Below are 21,548 nucleotides of genomic sequence, written 5' to 3'. Positions count from 1 at the left end.
AGTAAGACCTTTCGATCTTTCGACCTTTTGCCCTAGTTATTTTTTTATTTCGACCTTTTGATCCTTTGACCTTTTGACTGTCGACCTTTTGACCTTCGATCTTTTTTCCTACAACAATCTTGTTTTCATCGAACTCATAGTGTTACTGAAACAAACAAACCTTCAACTCTACATGGGGTGAACCACACGGAAAACATTGAAAACCACTGCTTCGATTGCTGCCGTCGTCCCCGTCGTCCCTTTCATCCTCTCTATCTCTCTCCCGCTACGAAGGCAGAGGATTTGCTGAGATGTGGTTTTTCTCCCTTGGGCCAAGTCAGAATCCGGGTATCCGGATGAAGCGGGCAAAGACCCCCGAGGGACCCACGACGAGAGGGCGCAGTGGCGACGCGACGAAGGCAAGTTGTGTCAATCGCCTTTTCGCCTAGTGGGAAAACCTCCATAATCATAATCACAAGCGTTTTCCGCTTCGAGAGGCCTAAATTCTTTCCAGTATCCAGCCAGCGCTAGCGTCGTCGTCCGAGGTTTTTCCTCCTTCGGATGGAAAATTATTTATTGCGACATTGGAATTTTCATCCCCGGGATGGCGAAGGACGACGAAAGTCAGTCAGGGGAGGGGAGGAAAGATGATGACTTTGCTGATGGCCGTTGTGAAGTGGGGGACGATGATGAGGACACAATGTGGTGGCGATTCATGTTTTGTGTGTTGTGTGGGTGCGTGGGAGTTGATTCCGATTCTTATGGCAGGACGGCGGCGGGATAATCCTCTTTTTATGATTGTTTTCGGTTGTTATGAAGAAATTGGGAAATTGCTGACTAAAGGGAGGGCTGTTTGGATGGGATCCTGCCACAATATTGTTGCTGGTGGGTAAGGCGGAAATTGAGGCTTGTTAAATTTTTCGAGGTTTTCCAAAATGATTTGATAGTGAAGCTTGACATTGTTAAAAATTGACTACAATTCAAGATCATAAAAGAATAATAATAGTTTCCTGTTGGTTCTCAGAATCCAGTTTTCTAAATCCTCATAACACATACGTATGAAGATTCTGCATAATATTTATTTCATTGATATTTCACTTCATCTATCGTGTGTCGTTAGATACCCATGTTCAAGATGCTTCCCGAACCAATGAGTGCTCCTATTGAACGTGACTGCCGTCAAAAGTAAATTGATATTCGCAGAAGCTTATTGAACAGCGTTACCTATCCTCCACACTCAGTGCATCAGTGAACCCGCTACAAGCTTGGACCAATATTTGATTTCCAATCAACTAGCTCCGCGCTGCTGCTGTGAGGCACGATAGTCACCTCAGCCAGCGCAGCGCAGTGAAGCTGATGTGCCTTCAAAGCTCATCCAAACCTCTTACAGAATGCATTCAGCTCCTTCCAAGAGCTTCTTTGCTCTTCTTGCATCCTCTCCATATCACCTCCTCCCGCCACGCAAAAAGTTGTTATTGCTGCTTATGTTTGCTGCCACAACCATCAAGACGAATTCCGTAACGCTACCTAGGACGACGACGACGACGACGACGACGACCGACCAACCGATCAAAACCAAGAAATATGGAGCACAATCTCACGACTGTGTGCAGCATCCTTTAGCTTTCATCACGAGAAGGACGACCAACCAGCCGGACGGACGATGACGACGGAAAGTCATCGGGGCAAAAGTGGTTTCCATCTGCCAAGATCTCAGACCAACACCGACAGCATTGGCGTGTTGTGCGAGATGCATACACATTATTCCTAAAAGAAGCACTATGGGTTAGAGACTATAATTTTGCCACATAACGTGAGGAATCTGAAAACATTCGATCAAAGCGATCCGGGCAGTCTCCTTCCAGGAATCCAGAGAGATTATCCTCCACATTCCTTCCCGGAATCTGAATCCGGAGGGATTCCTTCCCGGAATCCGGAGGGATTCCTTCCCGGAATCCGGAGGGATTCCTTCCCGGAATCCGGAGGGATTCCTTCCCGGAATCCGGAGGGATTCCTTCCTGGAATCCGGAGGGATTCCTTCCCGGAATCCGGAGGGATTCCTTCCCGGAATCCGGAGGGATTCCTTCCCGGAATCCGGAGGGATTCCTTCCCGGAATCCGGAGGGATTCCTTCCCGGAATCCGGAGGGATTCCTTCCCGGAATCCGGAGGGATTCCTTCCCGGAATCCGGAGGGATTCCTTCCCGGAATCCGGAGGGATTCCTTCCCGGAATCCGGAGGGATTCCTTCCCGGAATCCGGAGGGATTCCTTCCCGGAATCCGGAGGGATTCCTTCCCGGAATCCGGAGGGATTCCTTCCCGGAATCCGGAGGGATTCCTTCCCGGAATCCGGAGGGATTCCTTCCCGGAATCCGGAGGGATTCCTTCCCGGAATCCGGAGGGATTCCTTCCCGGAATCCGGAGGGATTCCTTCCCGGAATCCGGAGGGATTCCTTCCCGGAATCCGGAGGGATTCCTTCCCGGAATCCGGAGGGATTCCTTCCCGGAATCCGGAGGGATTCCTTCCCGGAATCCGGAGGGATTCCTTCCCGGAATCCGGAGGGATTCCTTCCCGGAATCCGGAGGGATTCCTTCCCGGAATCCGGAGGGATTCCTTCCCGGAATCCGGAGGGATTCCTTCCCGGAATCCGGAGGGATTCCTTCCCGGAATCCGGAGGGATTCCTTCCCGGAATCCGGAGGGATTCCTTCCCGGAATCCGGAGGGATTCCTTCCCGGAATCCGGAGGGATTCCTTCCCGGAATCCGGAGGGATTCCTTCCCGGAATCCGGAGGGATTCCTTCCCGGAATCCGGAGGGATTCCTTCCCGGAATCCGGAGGGATTCCTTCCCGGAATCCGGAGGGATTCCTTCCCGGAATCCGGAGGGATTCCTTCCCGGAATCCGGAGGGATTCCTTCCCGGAATCCGGAGGGATTCCTTCCCGGAATCCGGAGGGATTCCTTCCCGGAATCCGGAGGGATTCCTTCCCGGAATCCGGAGGGATTCCTTCCCGGAATCCGGAGGGATTCCTTCCCGGAATCCGGAGGGATTCCTTCCCGGAATCCGGAGGGATTCCTTCCCGGAATCCGGAGGGATTCCTTCCCGGAATCCGGAGGGATTCCTTCCCGGAATCCGGAGGGATTCCTTCCCGGAATCCGGAGGGATTCCTTCCCGGAATCCGGAGGGATTCCTTCCCGGAATCCGGAGGGATTCCTTCCCGGAATCCGGAGGGATTCCTTCCCGGAATCCGGAGGGATTCCTTCCCGGAATCCGGAGGGATTCCTTCCCGGAATCCGGAGGGATTCCTTCCCGGAATCCGGAGGGATTCCTTCCCGGAATCCGGAGGGATTCCTTCCCGGAATCCGGAGGGATTCCTTCCCGGAATCCGGAGGGATTCCTTCCCGGAATCCGGAGGGATTCCTTCCCGGAATCCGGAGGGATTCCTTCCCGGAATCCGGAGGGATTCCTTCCCGGAATCCGGAGGGATTCCTTCCCGGAATCCGGAGGGATTCCTTCCCGGAATCCGGAGGGATTCCTTCCCGGAATCCGGAGGGATTCCTTCCCGGAATCCGGAGGGATTCCTTCCCGGAATCCGGAGGGATTCCTTCCCGGAATCCGGAGGGATTCCTTCCCGGAATCCGGAGGGATTCCTTCCCGGAATCCGGAGGGATTCCTTCCCGGAATCCGGAGGGATTCCTTCCCGGAATCCGGAGGGATTCCTTCCCGGAATCCGGAGGGATTCCTTCCCGGAATCCGGAGGGATTCCTTCCCGGAATCCGGAGGGATTCCTTCCCGGAATCCGGAGGGATTCCTTCCCGGAATCCGGAGGGATTCCTTCCCGGAATCCGGAGGGATTCCTTCCCGGAATCCGGAGGGATTCCTTCCCGGAATCCGGAGGGATTCCTTCCCGGAATCCGGAGGGATTCCTTCCCGGAATCCGGAGGGATTCCTTCCCGGAATCCGGAGGGATTCCTTCCCGGAATCCGGAGGGATTCCTTCCCGGAATCCGGAGGGATTCCTTCCCGGAATCCGGAGGGATTCCTTCCCGGAATCCGGAGGGATTCCTTCCCGGAATCCGGAGGGATTCCTTCCCGGAATCCGGAGGGATTCCTTCCCGGAATCCGGAGGGATTCCTTCCCGGAATCCGGAGGGATTCCTTCCCGGAATCCGGAGGGATTCCTTCCCGGAATCCGGAGGGATTCCTTCCCGGAATCCGGAGGGATTCCTTCCCGGAATCCGGAGGGATTCCTTCCCGGAATCCGGAGGGATTCCTTCCCGGAATCCGGAGGGATTCCTTCCCGGAATCCGGAGGGATTCCTTCCCGGAATCCGGAGGGATTCCTTCCCGGAATCCGGAGGGATTCCTTCCCGGAATCCGGAGGGATTCCTTCCCGGAATCCGGAGGGATTCCTTCCCGGAATCCGGAGGGATTCCTTCCCGGAATCCGGAGGGATTCCTTCCCGGAATCCGGAGGGATTCCTTCCCGGAATCCGGAGGGATTCCTTCCCGGAATCCGGAGGGATTCCTTCCCGGAATCCGGAGGGATTCCTTCCCGGAATCCGGAGGGATTCCTTCCCGGAATCCGGAGGGATTCCTTCCCGGAATCCGGAGGGATTCCTTCCCGGAATCCGGAGGGATTCCTTCCCGGAATCCGGAGGGATTCCTTCCCGGAATCCGGAGGGATTCCTTCCCGGAATCCGGAGGGATTCCTTCCCGGAATCCGGAGGGATTCCTTCCCGGAATCCGGAGGGATTCCTTCCCGGAATCCGGAGGGATTCCTTCCCGGAATCCGGAGGGATTCCTTCCCGGAATCCGGAGGGATTCCTTCCCGGAATCCGGAGGGATTCCTTCCCGGAATCCGGAGGGATTCCTTCCCGGAATCCGGAGGGATTCCTTCCCGGAATCCGGAGGGATTCCTTCCCGGAATCCGGAGGGATTCCTTCCCGGAATCCGGAGGGATTCCTTCCCGGAATCCGGAGGGATTCCTTCCCGGAATCCGGAGGGATTCCTTCCCGGAATCCGGAGGGATTCCTTCCCGGAATCCGGAGGGATTCCTTCCCGGAATCCGGAGGGATTCCTTCCCGGAATCCGGAGGGATTCCTTCCCGGAATCCGGAGGGATTCCTTCCCGGAATCCGGAGGGATTCCTTCCCGGAATCCGGAGGGATTCCTTCCCGGAATCCGGAGGGATTCCTTCCCGGAATCCGGAGGGATTCCTTCCCGGAATCCGGAGGGATTCCTTCCCGGAATCCGGAGGGATTCCTTCCCGGAATCCGGAGGGATTCCTTCCCGGAATCCGGAGGGATTCCTTCCCGGAATCCGGAGGGATTCCTTCCCGGAATCCGGAGGGATTCCTTCCCGGAATCCGGAGGGATTCCTTCCCGGAATCCGGAGGGATTCCTTCCCGGAATCCGGAGGGATTCCTTCCCGGAATCCGGAGGGATTCCTTCCCGGAATCCGGAGGGATTCCTTCCCGGAATCCGGAGGGATTCCTTCCCGGAATCCGGAGGGATTCCTTCCCGGAATCCGGAGGGATTCCTTCCCGGAATCCGGAGGGATTCCTTCCCGGAATCCGGAGGGATTCCTTCCCGGAATCCGGAGGGATTCCTTCCCGGAATCCGGAGGGATTCCTTCCCGGAATCCGGAGGGATTCCTTCCCGGAATCCGGAGGGATTCCTTCCCGGAATCCGGAGGGATTCCTTCCCGGAATCCGGAGGGATTCCTTCCCGGAATCCGGAGGGATTCCTTCCCGGAATCCGGAGGGATTCCTTCCCGGAATCCGGAGGGATTCCTTCCCGGAATCCGGAGGGATTCCTTCCCGGAATCCGGAGGGATTCCTTCCCGGAATCCGGAGGGATTCCTTCCCGGAATCCGGAGGGATTCCTTCCCGGAATCCGGAGGGATTCCTTCCCGGAATCCGGAGGGATTCCTTCCCGGAATCCGGAGGGATTCCTTCCCGGAATCCGGAGGGATTCCTTCCCGGAATCCGGAGGGATTCCTTCCCGGAATCCGGAGGGATTCCTTCCCGGAATCCGGAGGGATTCCTTCCCGGAATCCGGAGGGATTCCTTCCCGGAATCCGGAGGGATTCCTTCCCGGAATCCGGAGGGATTCCTTCCCGGAATCCGGAGGGATTCCTTCCCGGAATCCGGAGGGATTCCTTCCCGGAATCCGGAGGGATTCCTTCCCGGAATCCGGAGGGATTCCTTCCCGGAATCCGGAGGGATTCCTTCCCGGAATCCGGAGGGATTCCTTCCCGGAATCCGGAGGGATTCCTTCCCGGAATCCGGAGGGATTCCTTCCCGGAATCCGGAGGGATTCCTTCCCGGAATCCGGAGGGATTCCTTCCCGGAATCCGGAGGGATTCCTTCCCGGAATCCGGAGGGATTCCTTCCCGGAATCCGGAGGGATTCCTTCCCGGAATCCGGAGGGATTCCTTCCCGGAATCCGGAGGGATTCCTTCCCGGAATCCGGAGGGATTCCTTCCCGGAATCCGGAGGGATTCCTTCCCGGAATCCGGAGGGATTCCTTCCCGGAATCCGGAGGGATTCCTTCCCGGAATCCGGAGGGATTCCTTCCCGGAATCCGGAGGGATTCCTTCCCGGAATCCGGAGGGATTCCTTCCCGGAATCCGGAGGGATTCCTTCCCGGAATCCGGAGGGATTCCTTCCCGGAATCCGGAGGGATTCCTTCCCGGAATCCGGAGGGATTCCTTCCCGGAATCCGGAGGGATTCCTTCCCGGAATCCGGAGGGATTCCTTCCCGGAATCCGGAGGGATTCCTTCCCGGAATCCGGAGGGATTCCTTCCCGGAATCCGGAGGGATTCCTTCCCGGAATCCGGAGGGATTCCTTCCCGGAATCCGGAGGGATTCCTTCCCGGAATCCGGAGGGATTCCTTCCCGGAATCCGGAGGGATTCCTTCCCGGAATCCGGAGGGATTCCTTCCCGGAATCCGGAGGGATTCCTTCCCGGAATCCGGAGGGATTCCTTCCCGGAATCCGGAGGGATTCCTTCCCGGAATCCGGAGGGATTCCTTCCCGGAATCCGGAGGGATTCCTTCCCGGAATCCGGAGGGATTCCTTCCCGGAATCCGGAGGGATTCCTTCCCGGAATCCGGAGGGATTCCTTCCCGGAATCCGGAGGGATTCCTTCCCGGAATCCGGAGGGATTCCTTCCCGGAATCCGGAGGGATTCCTTCCCGGAATCCGGAGGGATTCCTTCCCGGAATCCGGAGGGATTCCTTCCCGGAATCCGGAGGGATTCCTTCCCGGAATCCGGAGGGATTCCTTCCCGGAATCCGGAGGGATTCCTTCCCGGAATCCGGAGGGATTCCTTCCCGGAATCCGGAGGGATTCCTTCCCGGAATCCGGAGGGATTCCTTCCCGGAATCCGGAGGGATTCCTTCCCGGAATCCGGAGGGATTCCTTCCCGGAATCCGGAGGGATTCCTTCCCGGAATCCGGAGGGATTCCTTCCCGGAATCCGGAGGGATTCCTTCCCGGAATCCGGAGGGATTCCTTCCCGGAATCCGGAGGGATTCCTTCCCGGAATCCGGAGGGATTCCTTCCCGGAATCCGGAGGGATTCCTTCCCGGAATCCGGAGGGATTCCTTCCCGGAATCCGGAGGGATTCCTTCCCGGAATCCGGAGGGATTCCTTCCCGGAATCCGGAGGGATTCCTTCCCGGAATCCGGAGGGATTCCTTCCCGGAATCCGGAGGGATTCCTTCCCGGAATCCGGAGGGATTCCTTCCCGGAATCCGGAGGGATTCCTTCCCGGAATCCGGAGGGATTCCTTCCCGGAATCCGGAGGGATTCCTTCCCGGAATCCGGAGGGATTCCTTCCCGGAATCCGGAGGGATTCCTTCCCGGAATCCGGAGGGATTCCTTCCCGGAATCCGGAGGGATTCCTTCCCGGAATCCGGAGGGATTCCTTCCCGGAATCCGGAGGGATTCCTTCCCGGAATCCGGAGGGATTCCTTCCCGGAATCCGGAGGGATTCCTTCCCGGAATCCGGAGGGATTCCTTCCCGGAATCCGGAGGGATTCCTTCCCGGAATCCGGAGGGATTCCTTCCCGGAATCCGGAGGGATTCCTTCCCGGAATCCGGAGGGATTCCTTCCCGGAATCCGGAGGGATTCCTTCCCGGAATCCGGAGGGATTCCTTCCCGGAATCCGGAGGGATTCCTTCCCGGAATCCGGAGGGATTCCTTCCCGGAATCCGGAGGGATTCCTTCCCGGAATCCGGAGGGATTCCTTCCCGGAATCCGGAGGGATTCCTTCCCGGAATCCGGAGGGATTCCTTCCCGGAATCCGGAGGGATTCCTTCCCGGAATCCGGAGGGATTCCTTCCCGGAATCCGGAGGGATTCCTTCCCGGAATCCGGAGGGATTCCTTCCCGGAATCCGGAGGGATTCCTTCCCGGAATCCGGAGGGATTCCTTCCCGGAATCCGGAGGGATTCCTTCCCGGAATCCGGAGGGATTCCTTCCCGGAATCCGGAGGGATTCCTTCCCGGAATCCGGAGGGATTCCTTCCCGGAATCCGGAGGGATTCCTTCCCGGAATCCGGAGGGATTCCTTCCCGGAATCCGGAGGGATTCCTTCCCGGAATCCGGAGGGATTCCTTCCCGGAATCCGGAGGGATTCCTTCCCGGAATCCGGAGGGATTCCTTCCCGGAATCCGGAGGGATTCCTTCCCGGAATCCGGAGGGATTCCTTCCCGGAATCCGGAGGGATTCCTTCCCGGAATCCGGAGGGATTCCTTCCCGGAATCCGGAGGGATTCCTTCCCGGAATCCGGAGGGATTCCTTCCCGGAATCCGGAGGGATTCCTTCCCGGAATCCGGAGGGATTCCTTCCCGGAATCCGGAGGGATTCCTTCCCGGAATCCGGAGGGATTCCTTCCCGGAATCCGGAGGGATTCCTTCCCGGAATCCGGAGGGATTCCTTCCCGGAATCCGGAGGGATTCCTTCCCGGAATCCGGAGGGATTCCTTCCCGGAATCCGGAGGGATTCCTTCCGGGAATCCGGAGGGATTCTTGCCAGGAATATTTTGGTTTCTGACCAACAGTGCAAACGAGTGGAATCAGTCAGCTTGGGGTGCTGCGGGCGGCAAAATGCATTGCATGAAAATCTCACTTGAGACGACGACGACGACTTCTTTCCAGAACAGAGTACTGGAAGCATGATTCCTTTATCATCAAAGATTTGAGAGTTGTTTTCTATCTAGCTGTAAGTTGTGTGTTGGTGTGTGTGTATGTATGCACACTTCTGTGTGTTGCATGCGATGATGGTGAGGCAAACGGTTAAGAAGCTTTATGCAAATACCTCAGATTTACTTTCGTTTTGCACCATTAAAAGTTCAATCTTTGAGAATACCTATCTTTGTATGGAAAGGACGGAAGAAGGAGCGTGCTATAAGGGCGGTATGTACTTGTTTGCATCTTTACACGGACCAAAAGCGAACGACTGACTCACTCAGCCGTGGCAGCAGAACGAGATTGCAGCAACGACGGAGATGGGTGGAAAATCCATGGTTTATCTGCAATTGGAAAATTGCTTCACAACTCACTACCTACCAACCGACTGGCTGGCTTCTGCTGAATGGTGCTGTCTGACTGTTTGATTGTGTATGTATGTCTGTGAGTTGGAAGTGCGATAAGTGCGCCGGGTGCTCAACAATTTGTCGGAAGAAGATTAGATCTGCTGGTTGCAGTTTTTGTCCCGTCACGATGGCATCGGCTCTGCCCGGTAAGCACCACGATGACTATAATGGGGCAGGACAGGATCTGCTGGAGCTATCCAGTCAGTAGTGGAAGACAGTGTGTATTTCAACCGACTTACATCAGACCAGACGGTTATCCTATCTGGAGCTCGTTCTGCTGCGGGTTGGAAGGAGTGTAACGCCTAGGAAATTTTCCAACTAATTTACCGATTTTCTCATGAATGGTTTGCCTACTGAAGGGTATTTCAATACCGTCATAAACCTTAACTGTGGCCCTACAAAGAATCGCTTTTTGCGAAGAAATGAACCCTTCCCGGCTGAGCAAATCCCGTCATCTGCAATCCGTTATTTCTACATATATTATATTGAAACATGTAGAGAAAACAAAACCCAAAACACTCACCTTTTCGCGCAATTCCTTAACAATTTCCTCGGTAAGTCCCTGCTGGCAGGCGTACATGAGCGTCGTGCATCCTTCCGCAAGTCGCTGGCCGTGCTGCCGCCGGCCAGGGCGGTCGGCGACGACGACACTGGACGCCTGGCCCTCCGACGACGGAGACGCCTTCCGCCGGGCTGCACTCTGGGACCGCCGGCTATGTTCAACGGTTGTGTTAGCTTTTTCCTGTCGTCTTAAATCGCCTGTCGCGCTACTTTTGCTTTTGCCGGGATACGGTGTTCCCCGGTGGTGTTGCGCGGATGTGGCTGTACCGGGACGGTCCGAGGATTCCGACGTCGGGGTGGTAAGCGCCGGCAGTTGACAGGCGGACGACGACGGTCGAGGACTTACGGTTGTTGTGGGGGTGGAAGGTGGTTCGACGGTTACCACAAGGATTTCCTGGTCACCGTGTTCCCTAAACTTGACCGTATGCTTCGGTTTGCCCGGCAGTTGTTGGTCTCGGTTGGCAAGGGACGAAGGTTTTCGCTTGCCCACGCTGGCGGCGACAGTTGAGCCAGCAGCCGCAGGGGGTTTCAGTGGAGGCGAATGCAGCAGCTGATGGTGCGGCTGGCCTGTCGAGGTTGGCTGAGGAAGGACTGTGGATGTGCGCTGCTTGCTCTTCGCCTCCATTTAGTTGACGACTGGATCGCACTTTTCATTTTCGGTGGCGTTTTGGGGGGAGATTTTTCTCAACGACGACGGTGGGGGGGATATCACTGCTTTAGGAACACTACACTTGCTTGCTAGAAGTCAACTATGCGAGGACTTTGATTGCTGGTAGATATTAATCTTCACTGCATGATACTTTTTCTGAGCAACATCTAAACAGATTCACTACGCTACTTACACTTGCATACTGAAAATTTGAAGAATGTAAAAGGATGGTATAATCTTGAAATTCTCATGAATTAACCTATTAACTGAATAGTCCCACAAAAAAACAATTCTGATTTAATTTTCACTCTCTGTTCCTTCATTGCACACGAATAAAAATATAAATATAAGAATTTCAAAAACACATTATTTTGGTGGTTTCAAGGTAAAAAAAAAGTTTGAGATTGTTCTGATTTGGTGAACGGTATGAACCATGTACTAAGTCGGAATCAAGTGACATACTGAAACAATTTATCTTCCATTTAAGGCTTCAAGCCAATTGTTAAAAATTACCTTACTTGCCTCATAGTACCTTACACCTGATCTGAACCCCAAAGCACTGGGTTGCATTTGCCTAACCCAGTAGGTATATTCACAGAATCATTATAAAGATAAGAACACAGTGGTGCACCAATCTACTTTGAAATGCAATTCACACGGTTTTCAAGCGCTCTCTATTCACTACCGTGAACCACCCCAAATGCACCAACTCGCATTGTGTACAACTTTGCACTCAACTTAAAGGCTTCCCATTTCTGCATTCAGTGGCGGATTCTGCCGTTTACCCGCGAGCAATCCCCACACCAAAGCGTTCTAGTGAGCCGTACCTGCTGCACACCATAGCAGTCACGGCTTACCACGAAGAAATAGGTTAATTGCTGTGTTTATACCTTCGGTCGGTGCTTGATTCCGGTCGGTCCGTTGGTCGGTGGTGATGGTGGTGCCGCTTCATCCGGCTGCTGCGGTAGCCCTTGAGCCCTTCAGCTAGTGCCTAGCTAGCGCTAGCTAGCAGGGTGCAGAAATACGCCAGCCTCGGTTAAAACTGTGGCGCGATGATGGTAGTGCTGACCTGACCTGACTGAGACAGGACCTAGCCTTGGCTTCATTCCTCACTTCCTTATCTGTGGGCGATGGCGATAGGGTGGTTTGGGAGTTTCCACAGCCAACCGTAATTTTAGAGGTATTTCCCCCGGGGTGCAAAAGTTGTATGAATCAATATTCATAGTGGGTAAGGCTTCGTCTTCATCACCTGTCGGTTATACAGGGTCACCAGGAAGCAGAGTCGTAGCGTGGTTTCATGGCGCCCTTGGCAAAAAATCGAAATGACATATCAGATTCCTGACATAAATTATGTGCGGCTCCGTGGTCGTGTGGCTAGGGTCACCAAGCTCTTAGTCGCATCGTGCTGAGGAGCGCGGGTTCGATTCCCGCCGCAGCTGTCAGGAAAAGTTTTCGGCTGTGCCACTGGGCGTTGCATGCTAGTCCGTTGTCTAGTGTCGTGTTTCCTTCAAAGAGCGAAAAGCTCACTGGAAGCATTGAACGTGTCCGTGTCTGTCTGTCTTACATTTCTTGTTATTATTGTTTTAATCGCCGCGATTTGATGTGCTTGTAGTTCATCGCCGAAAACCAATCGATGAACTACAAGCACACGCTTACATTTCTTGAAGAAATCTCTCTCAATGATTTTTTTTCTTTTAAATTCTTAGATCCACTAAATTTTGTTTTCAAAAACACTTAATTGAGTCTCAAGGGTTTTCAGAAATCCTCAAAGGACCTGTTACGTACAGTATTAATTAGATGTAGATAGGCCGATATTAGACTCATCGATCGAACCGAGTCAGATTGAGCAGAGCATGAGTACCGCAGAAACAGCATCTTTTTTTTCTCTTTTTATTTAGGGATTTTCTGCCGTAGGCAGGTTGATCCCGAAAGAAACAGCTTCTCTGTTGCGCACCGCAGACCGATAGCAGTGTAGGCCGTGCAGGTAGTCCCCGACCCTCGGCTTTTGAGTGCCACCGATCGCGCTTTTGAACAGCAAGCACAGATATATTTTATAGTCTTCTCCCGTACGTCGGCCGCGTCGCCTGTAGGTAAATAAATTATACAGTCCGCTACAGTGGTTATCGTGTTTATCTTTCGTTTGTTTAATAAACCGCCAGTGATGCAAATCGAATGTTTTAGAACCAAGTCCGAAAAAGCGCTATTCCGCGAGTGAACCGTGGGTTATGCTGTCCGGCCAGTGAAGTTTAGTTGTAATCGTAACAGGACCCTTTTAGACAATTTTTGGACATAAGTTTAGTTTGTTTCACCATAATTTGCTTCACCAAATAACTTTACCAAAGGTTTAAACTTCAAAATATTTGCCAGAAGAAAGAAGCTACTCAGTAATCATCAGACGAACCTGAAGAATTATCCAAATAAGATTTTATTGGAATTTTTGGAGGAATTCGGGAGACACTTTAGCAAGAAAACCAATGGAAATCATATGAAGTATTTTTAGCAGAAATTCCTGGAACAGAACAGAATGCCTCCACAAATGAACCACTGGAAAAATTTCTCATAGAATGTTTGGAAGACTTTGCGAAGGAATCCTTGAAAACTATTTTTAAGGAATCTCTGGAGGGTTCTATAAAAAAAACTACCCAGAAGGTTTCACCAAAAAATCCCTGGAGGAATTTCTGAAGAAATCTATGGAAAGCTTTCAAAAAAAAAAACTTGGAAAAATTTTGAATGAAATCCATGACGGATTTTCTAAAGGAATACCTGGGGAAATTTCTGTGCGAAGGAAATTAGTGATTTTCTGGAGGCATTTATTAGGAAATGCATGGTTTTCTAAAGGGATTTCATCAGCAATTTATGGAGCATGCAACAATTCAGGATGAAAATGATAGAAAATTTCTAAACAATGGGAGAGATTACATCTTTCTAAAGAAAACTATAGTAGAAGGAAAAGAAGCTTTGTCCAAAGAAATCTGTAGAGTATTTTCTAAAAAAAATCCCTAGAAGAATTTCTGAAGGAATTCTTAGAGGCATTTCCGAAAGAATCTATAAAGGATTTTGTATATGAATCCATAAAGGTATTAGTGAACGAATCTATCAAAGGGTTTCTAAGTAGTCTTTAAAGATGTTTCTGCAGGAATCTCTGTAAGGGTTTCTGAAAGAAACTCCGGATAGTTTTTGAAGATTTTTTTGATGATTTACCAGGAGGAAATGAGGAAAAAATGTGAAATAGAAGCATTGAGGAATAAAAGATTGAAGAAATCTGTGCAGGAATTTCTGAAAGTATCCTTGAAGAAAGTTGCCAAATTCATTCCTGAATGATTTTTGAAAGAACCAAAATATTTTAAAGAAACTAGGGGAGTTTACCTAATAAAATCCAATGAGAAATATCAGGAGGAATCCTTTGAATAATTTCTGAATAAATTTCTAGATAACTCCAGAAGGTCTTCCTGGAGGAATTGCTATAGGAGTCCTTCGAGAAATTTTGAGAGGAATCTCCAGAAGACTTTTTGATTTGATTTTTTTTTGAATCTCTGAAGGATGTTTTTTGCCTTTCTCGTACACTAAGTGTACTGGAAAGGCTATATGTTCACTCCAAAAATGACTTTTTGATAGAAGCCCCGGAGGGTCGAGTCATATATACTAATCAACTCAGCTCGACGAATTGAGGTGATGTCTGTGTGTGTATGTGTGTGTGTGTATGTGTGTGCGTGTGTGTGTGTGTGTGTGTGTATGTGTGAGTGTGTAAAAAAAAACTCACATCACTTTTTGGCAGTAAACCTCAACCGATTTCAATGACCGATGGTTCATTCGACGCGGAATCTGGTCCCATTGCTTCCTATTGAAAATGGTTCGGATCGGTCCAGCCGTTTCGGAGATATGGCCATTTAGGTGTTCCGGGACGGTACCCCTGGAAGGGACCAGATATGAAAATGCATCAAACCTATGCATGCGACACATCAAACCATGGCATTTTCGATAACCTGATGAGCGGTAAGCAGAAAAATAGTCTTAGACCATATCTGAACCGGTAGTGTTCCGGAACCGGTTCCGGGTGTCCCGCCGGAAGTGGCCAAATATCAAAGTGAACCAAAACCATGCATCAGACACATCAAACCACAGCATTTTCGATAACCTGATGAGCGGTAAGCAGGAAAATAGTCTCAGACCATATCTGAACCGGTAGTGTTCCCGAACCGGTTCTGGGTGTCCCGCTGGAAGTGGCCAAATATACAATTGAACCAAACCCATGCATGCGACACATCAAACCACGGCATTTTCGATGACCCGATGGACAATGAGCAGGAAAATCATGTCAGACCATATCTGAACCGGTAGTGTTCCGGAACGGCGCAGTATCATAACGTCCGAGGCCATAATGTCCCAGGACTTTATGGCGCATTTTTCCGGGGCATAACGTCCAAACGTGCAGGTATGTCACGAAGTACAAGGAAAGAAGGCACATAGGATATGATGACGCATCCAAACTTTTGGACATTATTTCGCAAAAAAACGCGAATTAACGACCGGGACAGTATGGCCTCGGACGTTGTGATCCGGCCCCTTCCGGAACCGGTTCTAGGCGTTCCACTGGAAGTGGCCAAAAATACAATTGAATCAAACCCATGCATGCGACACGTCAAACCACGGCATTTTCGATGACCTGATGGGCAATGAGCAGGAAAATCATGTCAGACCATATCTGAACCGGTAGTGTTCCGGAACTGGTTCTAGACGTCCCGCTGGAAGTGGCCAAATATACAAGTGAACCACCCATGCATGCGACACATCCAACCACGGCATTTTCTATAACCTGATGAGCGGTAAGCAGGAAATAAGTCTCAGACCATATCTGAACCGGTAGTGTTCCGGAACCGGTTCTAGGCGTCCCGCTGGAAGTGGCTAAATAAACAATTGAACCAAACCCATACATGCGACACATTAATTCCCGGCATTTTCGTTGACCCGATGGACAATGAGCAGGAAAATCATCTCAGACCATATCTGAACCGGTAGTGTTCCGGAACTGGTTCTAGGCGTCCCGCTGGAAGTGGCAAAACACACAATTGAACCAAACCCATGCATGCGACGCATCCAACCACGGCATTTTCGATAGCCTGATGAGCGATAAGTAGGAAAATAGTCTCAGACCATAACTGAACCGGTAGTGTTCTGGAACCGGTTCTAGGCGTCTCGCCGGAAGTGACCAAATATGCAATTGAACCAAACCCATACATGCGACACATTAACAACAATGAGCAGGAAAATCATCTCAGACCATATCTGAACCAGTAGTGTTCCGGAACCGGTTCCGGGGTTCCCGCCGAAGTGGTCAAATCTGAAAGAGAAACAAACCCGTGCATGCGTCACATCAAATAGCGGCTTTTTAGATTACCTAATGAACGGCCAGCAAGTGTTTCGGAATCGGTTTTGAGTGGCCGGAACTCTCTAAAATAAAAGCTCTCATTTTTGAGTAGCGCCCATGCCGCACAGGGACTGTGTTAGAAACACACATTTTTTTAAATTGCTCGCACGCTCACATTTTTGCAAAATATCAATATTTTTCGGTATTTGAAGGTGGTTTATAAACCCAGTGAGGTTGCCATGTCGAAATTATTGCAAAATACATGCTCATATAAGCGTACGAGCAATTTTAAAAAAAATTGTGTTTCGAACACAGTCATGTGCGGCATGGATGTTTACTAAAAATGTGCAGGCCGAACACATTTTTGAGCGTAGCCGTTTTTGCGTGAATAGGCCAAATGTAAAAGTAAACCAAATCCTGGCATGTGACACATCAAATTGTGGCTTTTGCGATAACCTGATGAACAGTTAGCAAGAAAATAGCCTTAGATCACACTAGAGACAACTGGTAGTGTTCCGGAATTGGTTCCGAGAGTCCCGTGGAAATTGTCAAACCCTGCATGTGACACTAGGGTGAGGCTAATTTCAAAAAATCTCTCCGATACACGATTTCCCAAGTGGAAAGTGATCTACTAGTCGAAATAAGTCAGCTGTACAAAAATGAGCGATTTCGGTTGATATTTAGGGGTGGCGCAAAGGGTTCAGTGAAATTTTTGCTAGAACAAACTTTCAAAAAGCATTTCAAATTTAATTTTCAAACTTATTTTTTCTAGACTAAATCGGTAATTCTAGAACCCAATTAGGCTAAATTTGTGCTCAAAATTGCGATATCTCTACTGGTTTCTGAGATATTTGAATATCTCGCTTTTCAGAAGTTTTTGGGTTCGATACCAAAATATGACAGTGTCAGACCATATTTGGTTCAGCCGGTAGTTACCCGGAATCAGATCCGGGTAGTAAAATGTAAAATTTATCCAAACCGCATCCATGGGTTACATCAAATCACGACCAGTCTTGTAAACATTCGACACTTTTCACTACCTTCATTTCGCTACCGCAGTCGGGTGTCAGCTTGCTTCGTTACATTCGTGCGCTACCGTTACCTCTTACACACAACACGAGCAGTAGAACGAAGATCAAAAAAATAAGAAAGGGTCAAATTAATGTCATCTGACACGATTACATTTGTCCAATTCTAGCTTTACGCATAGATGTTCAGCCAATTCCGATTATGAACGTTAATATTAGTTTATTCTTGCATATAGCTCTTATTATGGAAAAAGACAGGAATAACAAAAGCCGAACCGTCTCCCGAAGTCGCTATCGTCGTGAAGTGCATTCGTTTGACATTTTTGTTTCGAACAGTAGTTTGATTGCTTGTGTTGCGAATGTCGGAGACAAAGGAGGCCGAATATCGACGAAAAGGTTCAAATGACTGTGATCTCCAACAAGACTGATCACGACTTATCGACAACCTGATGGAAAAATAGGGTCAGACCACATTAGATTCCCGGTAGTGTTGCGGGTTCAGTTGTGGCTTCGAAAGTAGTTAAAAGTAAAAGTGAATCAAACCCATACATGCGATATATCAAATCGCGGTGATTAAGTAAAGGTGAAGAATTAGCAATAAAATAATCTCAGACCATAATTGGGACAACCGGTAGTGTCATGGAATCAGATACGGGTATACCACCGGAAATTACCAAATATGAAAATGAACCAAACCCATACATACGACACATCAGATCGCAGATTTTTTGATAATCTAATGAACGGTTAGCAAGAAAATAGCCTTAGATCACATTACAGACTATCTGTTGTGTAGCAGAACCAACGTCCATGTGAAAAAATAAATCGTGGCTTTGTTTAATGGCCTGATAAACGTTAGGTATGAAAAACAGTGACGCATAGGTCTAAGTTCTCATATATGAAAGAGAACAAAATATAGACAAAACTAAAGCGATCTCATCAAATCGTACCATTCCAGATTCCTAAGGTGTAAATTTATAGCAGGATGGGTCAACGTTGAATGGAAATATAATAATTTGATCGCGTCAACAGAAGGCCATCTTTAACAGAAGGCTGTTTTAATGAATTTTGAGCTCTAAAACTATGTAGGGTATCGCGCCACTTGGGCGGTGGCTTCTATATTCGTCTGTTTTCCACTATAACTCAGTCAATTTTGAACCAATTGACTTGAAATGTTATACACGGGTAGATACTATACCTATCTCACCGCATTCCAAAAATTGTGTCAATTGGTTAAAAGTTGACTGAGTTATAGCAGAAAACAGACGAAAATAGAAGCCACCGCCAAAGTCGCGCGATTCCCTAAAATAAGTGTATTTGGCATGGGAAATATGTTCGGAGTCCACCAGAGTATCCAAGATAGCGGTCCAAAATCCAAGGCCCAGTATTCAAGTTGGCGCCTATTTGATAGGATTTTAAATTCTTGCATTATGGGTTTTTTTTTTATGGAAATATGTCCAGAATTCAAAATTTGTAATCAGAAAACCCAAGCTGTGCGCTGTTTTACAAGGTCTGCTATATGACTATACACTATGTTTCATAACTATAGATCCAAACTATATTTTTGGATACTCGGATATGTAGAATGAATTCGAATCATATTGTTTTACTGTCTAATACATTATTTAGAGTAGACATGAGAAAAATAATAATTCGATATTACATGTGTTCTCTGAATCTGATAAATAATCTTATGTAAATTCCCTTGTTTCATAACAATAGATCCAAGCAAGAATTCATTCTAGTTAATTTAACCTGCACAAAATATTCAATATATCAATAATGAGTAGTCTCTCTTTTGTTCTTAATAAGCTCAAACAGCCTATCCGGGATACTTTTAATTAACTTTAAACGGATTTTATTCCACGTTCAAACAACTACACGGTTTAGATTTGGAAAACATCCGTACGGCTTATTTTATTTACACACTGCTTTTATAATCAACCCTAGAAATTCTCAATTGGGTTCTGGTCAGGGTAAGAAGCTGACTATTCTTTAATCTGAATCAGTTTTCACGAAACTAAGCCATAGATGCTTGAACCGTGTGAGCAAGTGTATTCATGATCTTGATACAACGCTGTTTAATTTGTTTAACGGCGTTGCTGCAAGAAACGAAAGTATATATTTTTCAGGTTCAGAAGCTCGGCACATCCCTGAATGCCCGTCCATTCGAGTCGACAGAACCTTCTCCATACCATCATGCCGCCACCCCCAAGAGATTCCTTGAGAAGTAACGTGGTTATTTTCGTAAATCTGTCCAGTACAAAAAAAAAGCCATTCGGTTGTATCGACCGACTGAACTTCTTTTCGACCTAAAAGGTCTCCCAAAGTATCAAATATGTCTTGAGAAGCCAATCAAGTAAATGTTTAAACAAATATCAGATGATTCGCCGTATGTTGAAGGATCATCTTATCTCGATATATCGAGATGAGCAGAATTAACTGTTATTTGTTGAAGAATTTAGAGATCAAAATCAGAAACCAATTTTTGAACTTTCGTAACTAGGAAAAAACCTTCACCAAACAGATATAATTTCACCTTCTCAGAATTATTTGCACCTTGGAAACCAGGTACAGTAACCTGTAAAATTAGTATATTGAAAAATCGAGAGAAAACCTTGAACAAAAACCATTGGGATCGAATAAAGACAGGGAGATAAAGTGATATTTACCTTCAAAGAACTGTAATCAGTTTTGTACCTTTTAATTCCGCCCCCTATGCTGCCCTATAGAGGGCAGAATTAAAAGGTACAAAATTGAATACACTCATTCGAAGAGGATATTCTGCATAGAAGGTTCAAAAAGTCAGTACAAAATGATATTTACCTGTAGAACATCAAGATGTGGTGTCAACTGTAGTACCTATTTTACTTTAATCTCAACGCATGTTATCACAATCAAATCCTGAGCACAAATTCTTATAATGGCTCAAAAGTTGTGGAGCTCATTACAATTTTTCACGTTGATAGTGTGGACATTCTATCAGGACTCTATAAATTGTCAAACGCGGGACGTCTCGTCTAGTGCTACCTAGTTCTTTCTTAAACTGGTTCTAACTTTTTAGCGAGTTGATTGCGATCCTTATTCCGTTTTGTGCGATTAGACAGCTTCCTCGTGTTTTCATTCTGCCGTATTGAATTGGATCTTAAAAGAAAATTACAACGACACGATGAAATCTGCTAACACGACGAGAAATTTAAACACCTGTCTTGATGTGTCTTTTTTATTTCAACTTCAGATATATATTTTGCACACAGAATATTAACAATTGAAGTTTACACGCAACAATACGTCAAACGCCGAAATAATCCTGAGCACAGAACCTAAAACAACGCGTTGATTAGGCACAACGAATGACTTACATGTATTGGATCTATAGTCATGAAACAAAGGGATTTCAGTTTTTTTTTAATTTATCTGTATACACACATGTGCATGAATAAAATTATATGGTAGTATGTGTAAGGCACATGGGTAATCATAATGGCGTAGTGCATAAAATAATCAGTTGCACTTTGAATAAATAGCAAATAAATATTTGATGGATCTATAGTTATGGAACAGAGTGTAGTTTGAATGGGGAAGAATGCCGGTCTTCGTCCAAAACTGGTAACCAGAAAATCATAAACGACATGCCAACATTCAATACGGTGACTATTTTATGTAATTTTAGATGCAGAGTCCAAAAATGAATACCATAACATCCAAGATGGTGTCTTAATGTTCAAGATGACGGTTAGTTTAGTTGGGGTAGATATCCGGAGTCAAAAAATGATGACCGGAAAATCTAAAACGACGTTTCGAAATTTTGCGGCTTCATAACACTTGTTTGGTTTGAATTTTGGATCGTTATCTTATATTTTCTGAATATTGGATGTTATGCTAATATAAAATGTATCCATATTGAGTAGATTTAGCAAGCAGTTTCCATTTTGTATTTATGTCAATGTCATCAACACGTCGCTTGAGTTTTGATGAAAGGATATTTTAAATTAATTAGGGTTTTTCTTTTTATTTTTGTGTATTTTAACTTATGCTAATTCTACACTTCTCTCTGAAGATGCATGGTACCCCCCCCCCCCCCCCTTGCACCCTCCCCTTTTGGCTGAGAGCCGGAAACACGCCACGGTGTGTCTGGTAGAACAAAATTAATTTAAAAAAATCGGTATCGCTAAAACAGCCACCAAACGAAAGCTGAAGGTCCCCTCTTTCATTTGAGACTAAAAGGAGAAAGTTCTATCGGCGGGTCTAGAACAATTTTTTTTTTTTCAAATATTTCTATCTTTGAGACTTGTGTTTTTTTTTCAACCTTAATTGTAGCCAAATGGGCTTGTATGAGGTCGCCCATTAGTAACGTGTCCTTTTAAAAGA

General features: G+C 48.2%; 1 protein-coding gene across 2 annotated transcripts in view; it reads right to left on the bottom strand.

The window, feature by feature from the left end:
- LOC109400229 (ankyrin repeat domain-containing protein 12) overlaps window positions 1-21,548 on the bottom strand; it is a 469,219-nt gene that overhangs the window by 122,471 nt on the left and 325,200 nt on the right. Inside the window, exon 2 of one of the 2 annotated variants that reach the window (XM_062847221.1) lies at window positions 10,098-10,986. The exons of the other annotated variant lie outside the window; for it this stretch is intronic. Within the exon in view, the coding sequence (XP_062703205.1) occupies window positions 10,098-10,760 (663 nt within the window). The 5' untranslated portion in view covers window positions 10,761-10,986. The remainder of the gene's footprint in view (window positions 1-10,097; window positions 10,987-21,548) is intronic. 2 annotated transcript variants of the gene reach the window in all.

The sequence above is a fragment of the Aedes albopictus genome, chromosome 1 (genome assembly GCF_035046485.1).
Source record: "Aedes albopictus strain Foshan chromosome 1, AalbF5, whole genome shotgun sequence".
NCBI lineage: Eukaryota > Metazoa > Arthropoda > Insecta > Diptera > Culicidae > Aedes > Aedes albopictus.
The sequence above is the reverse complement of the archived record's forward strand: the minus strand, read 5'-3'. Positions and strand labels throughout refer to the sequence as shown.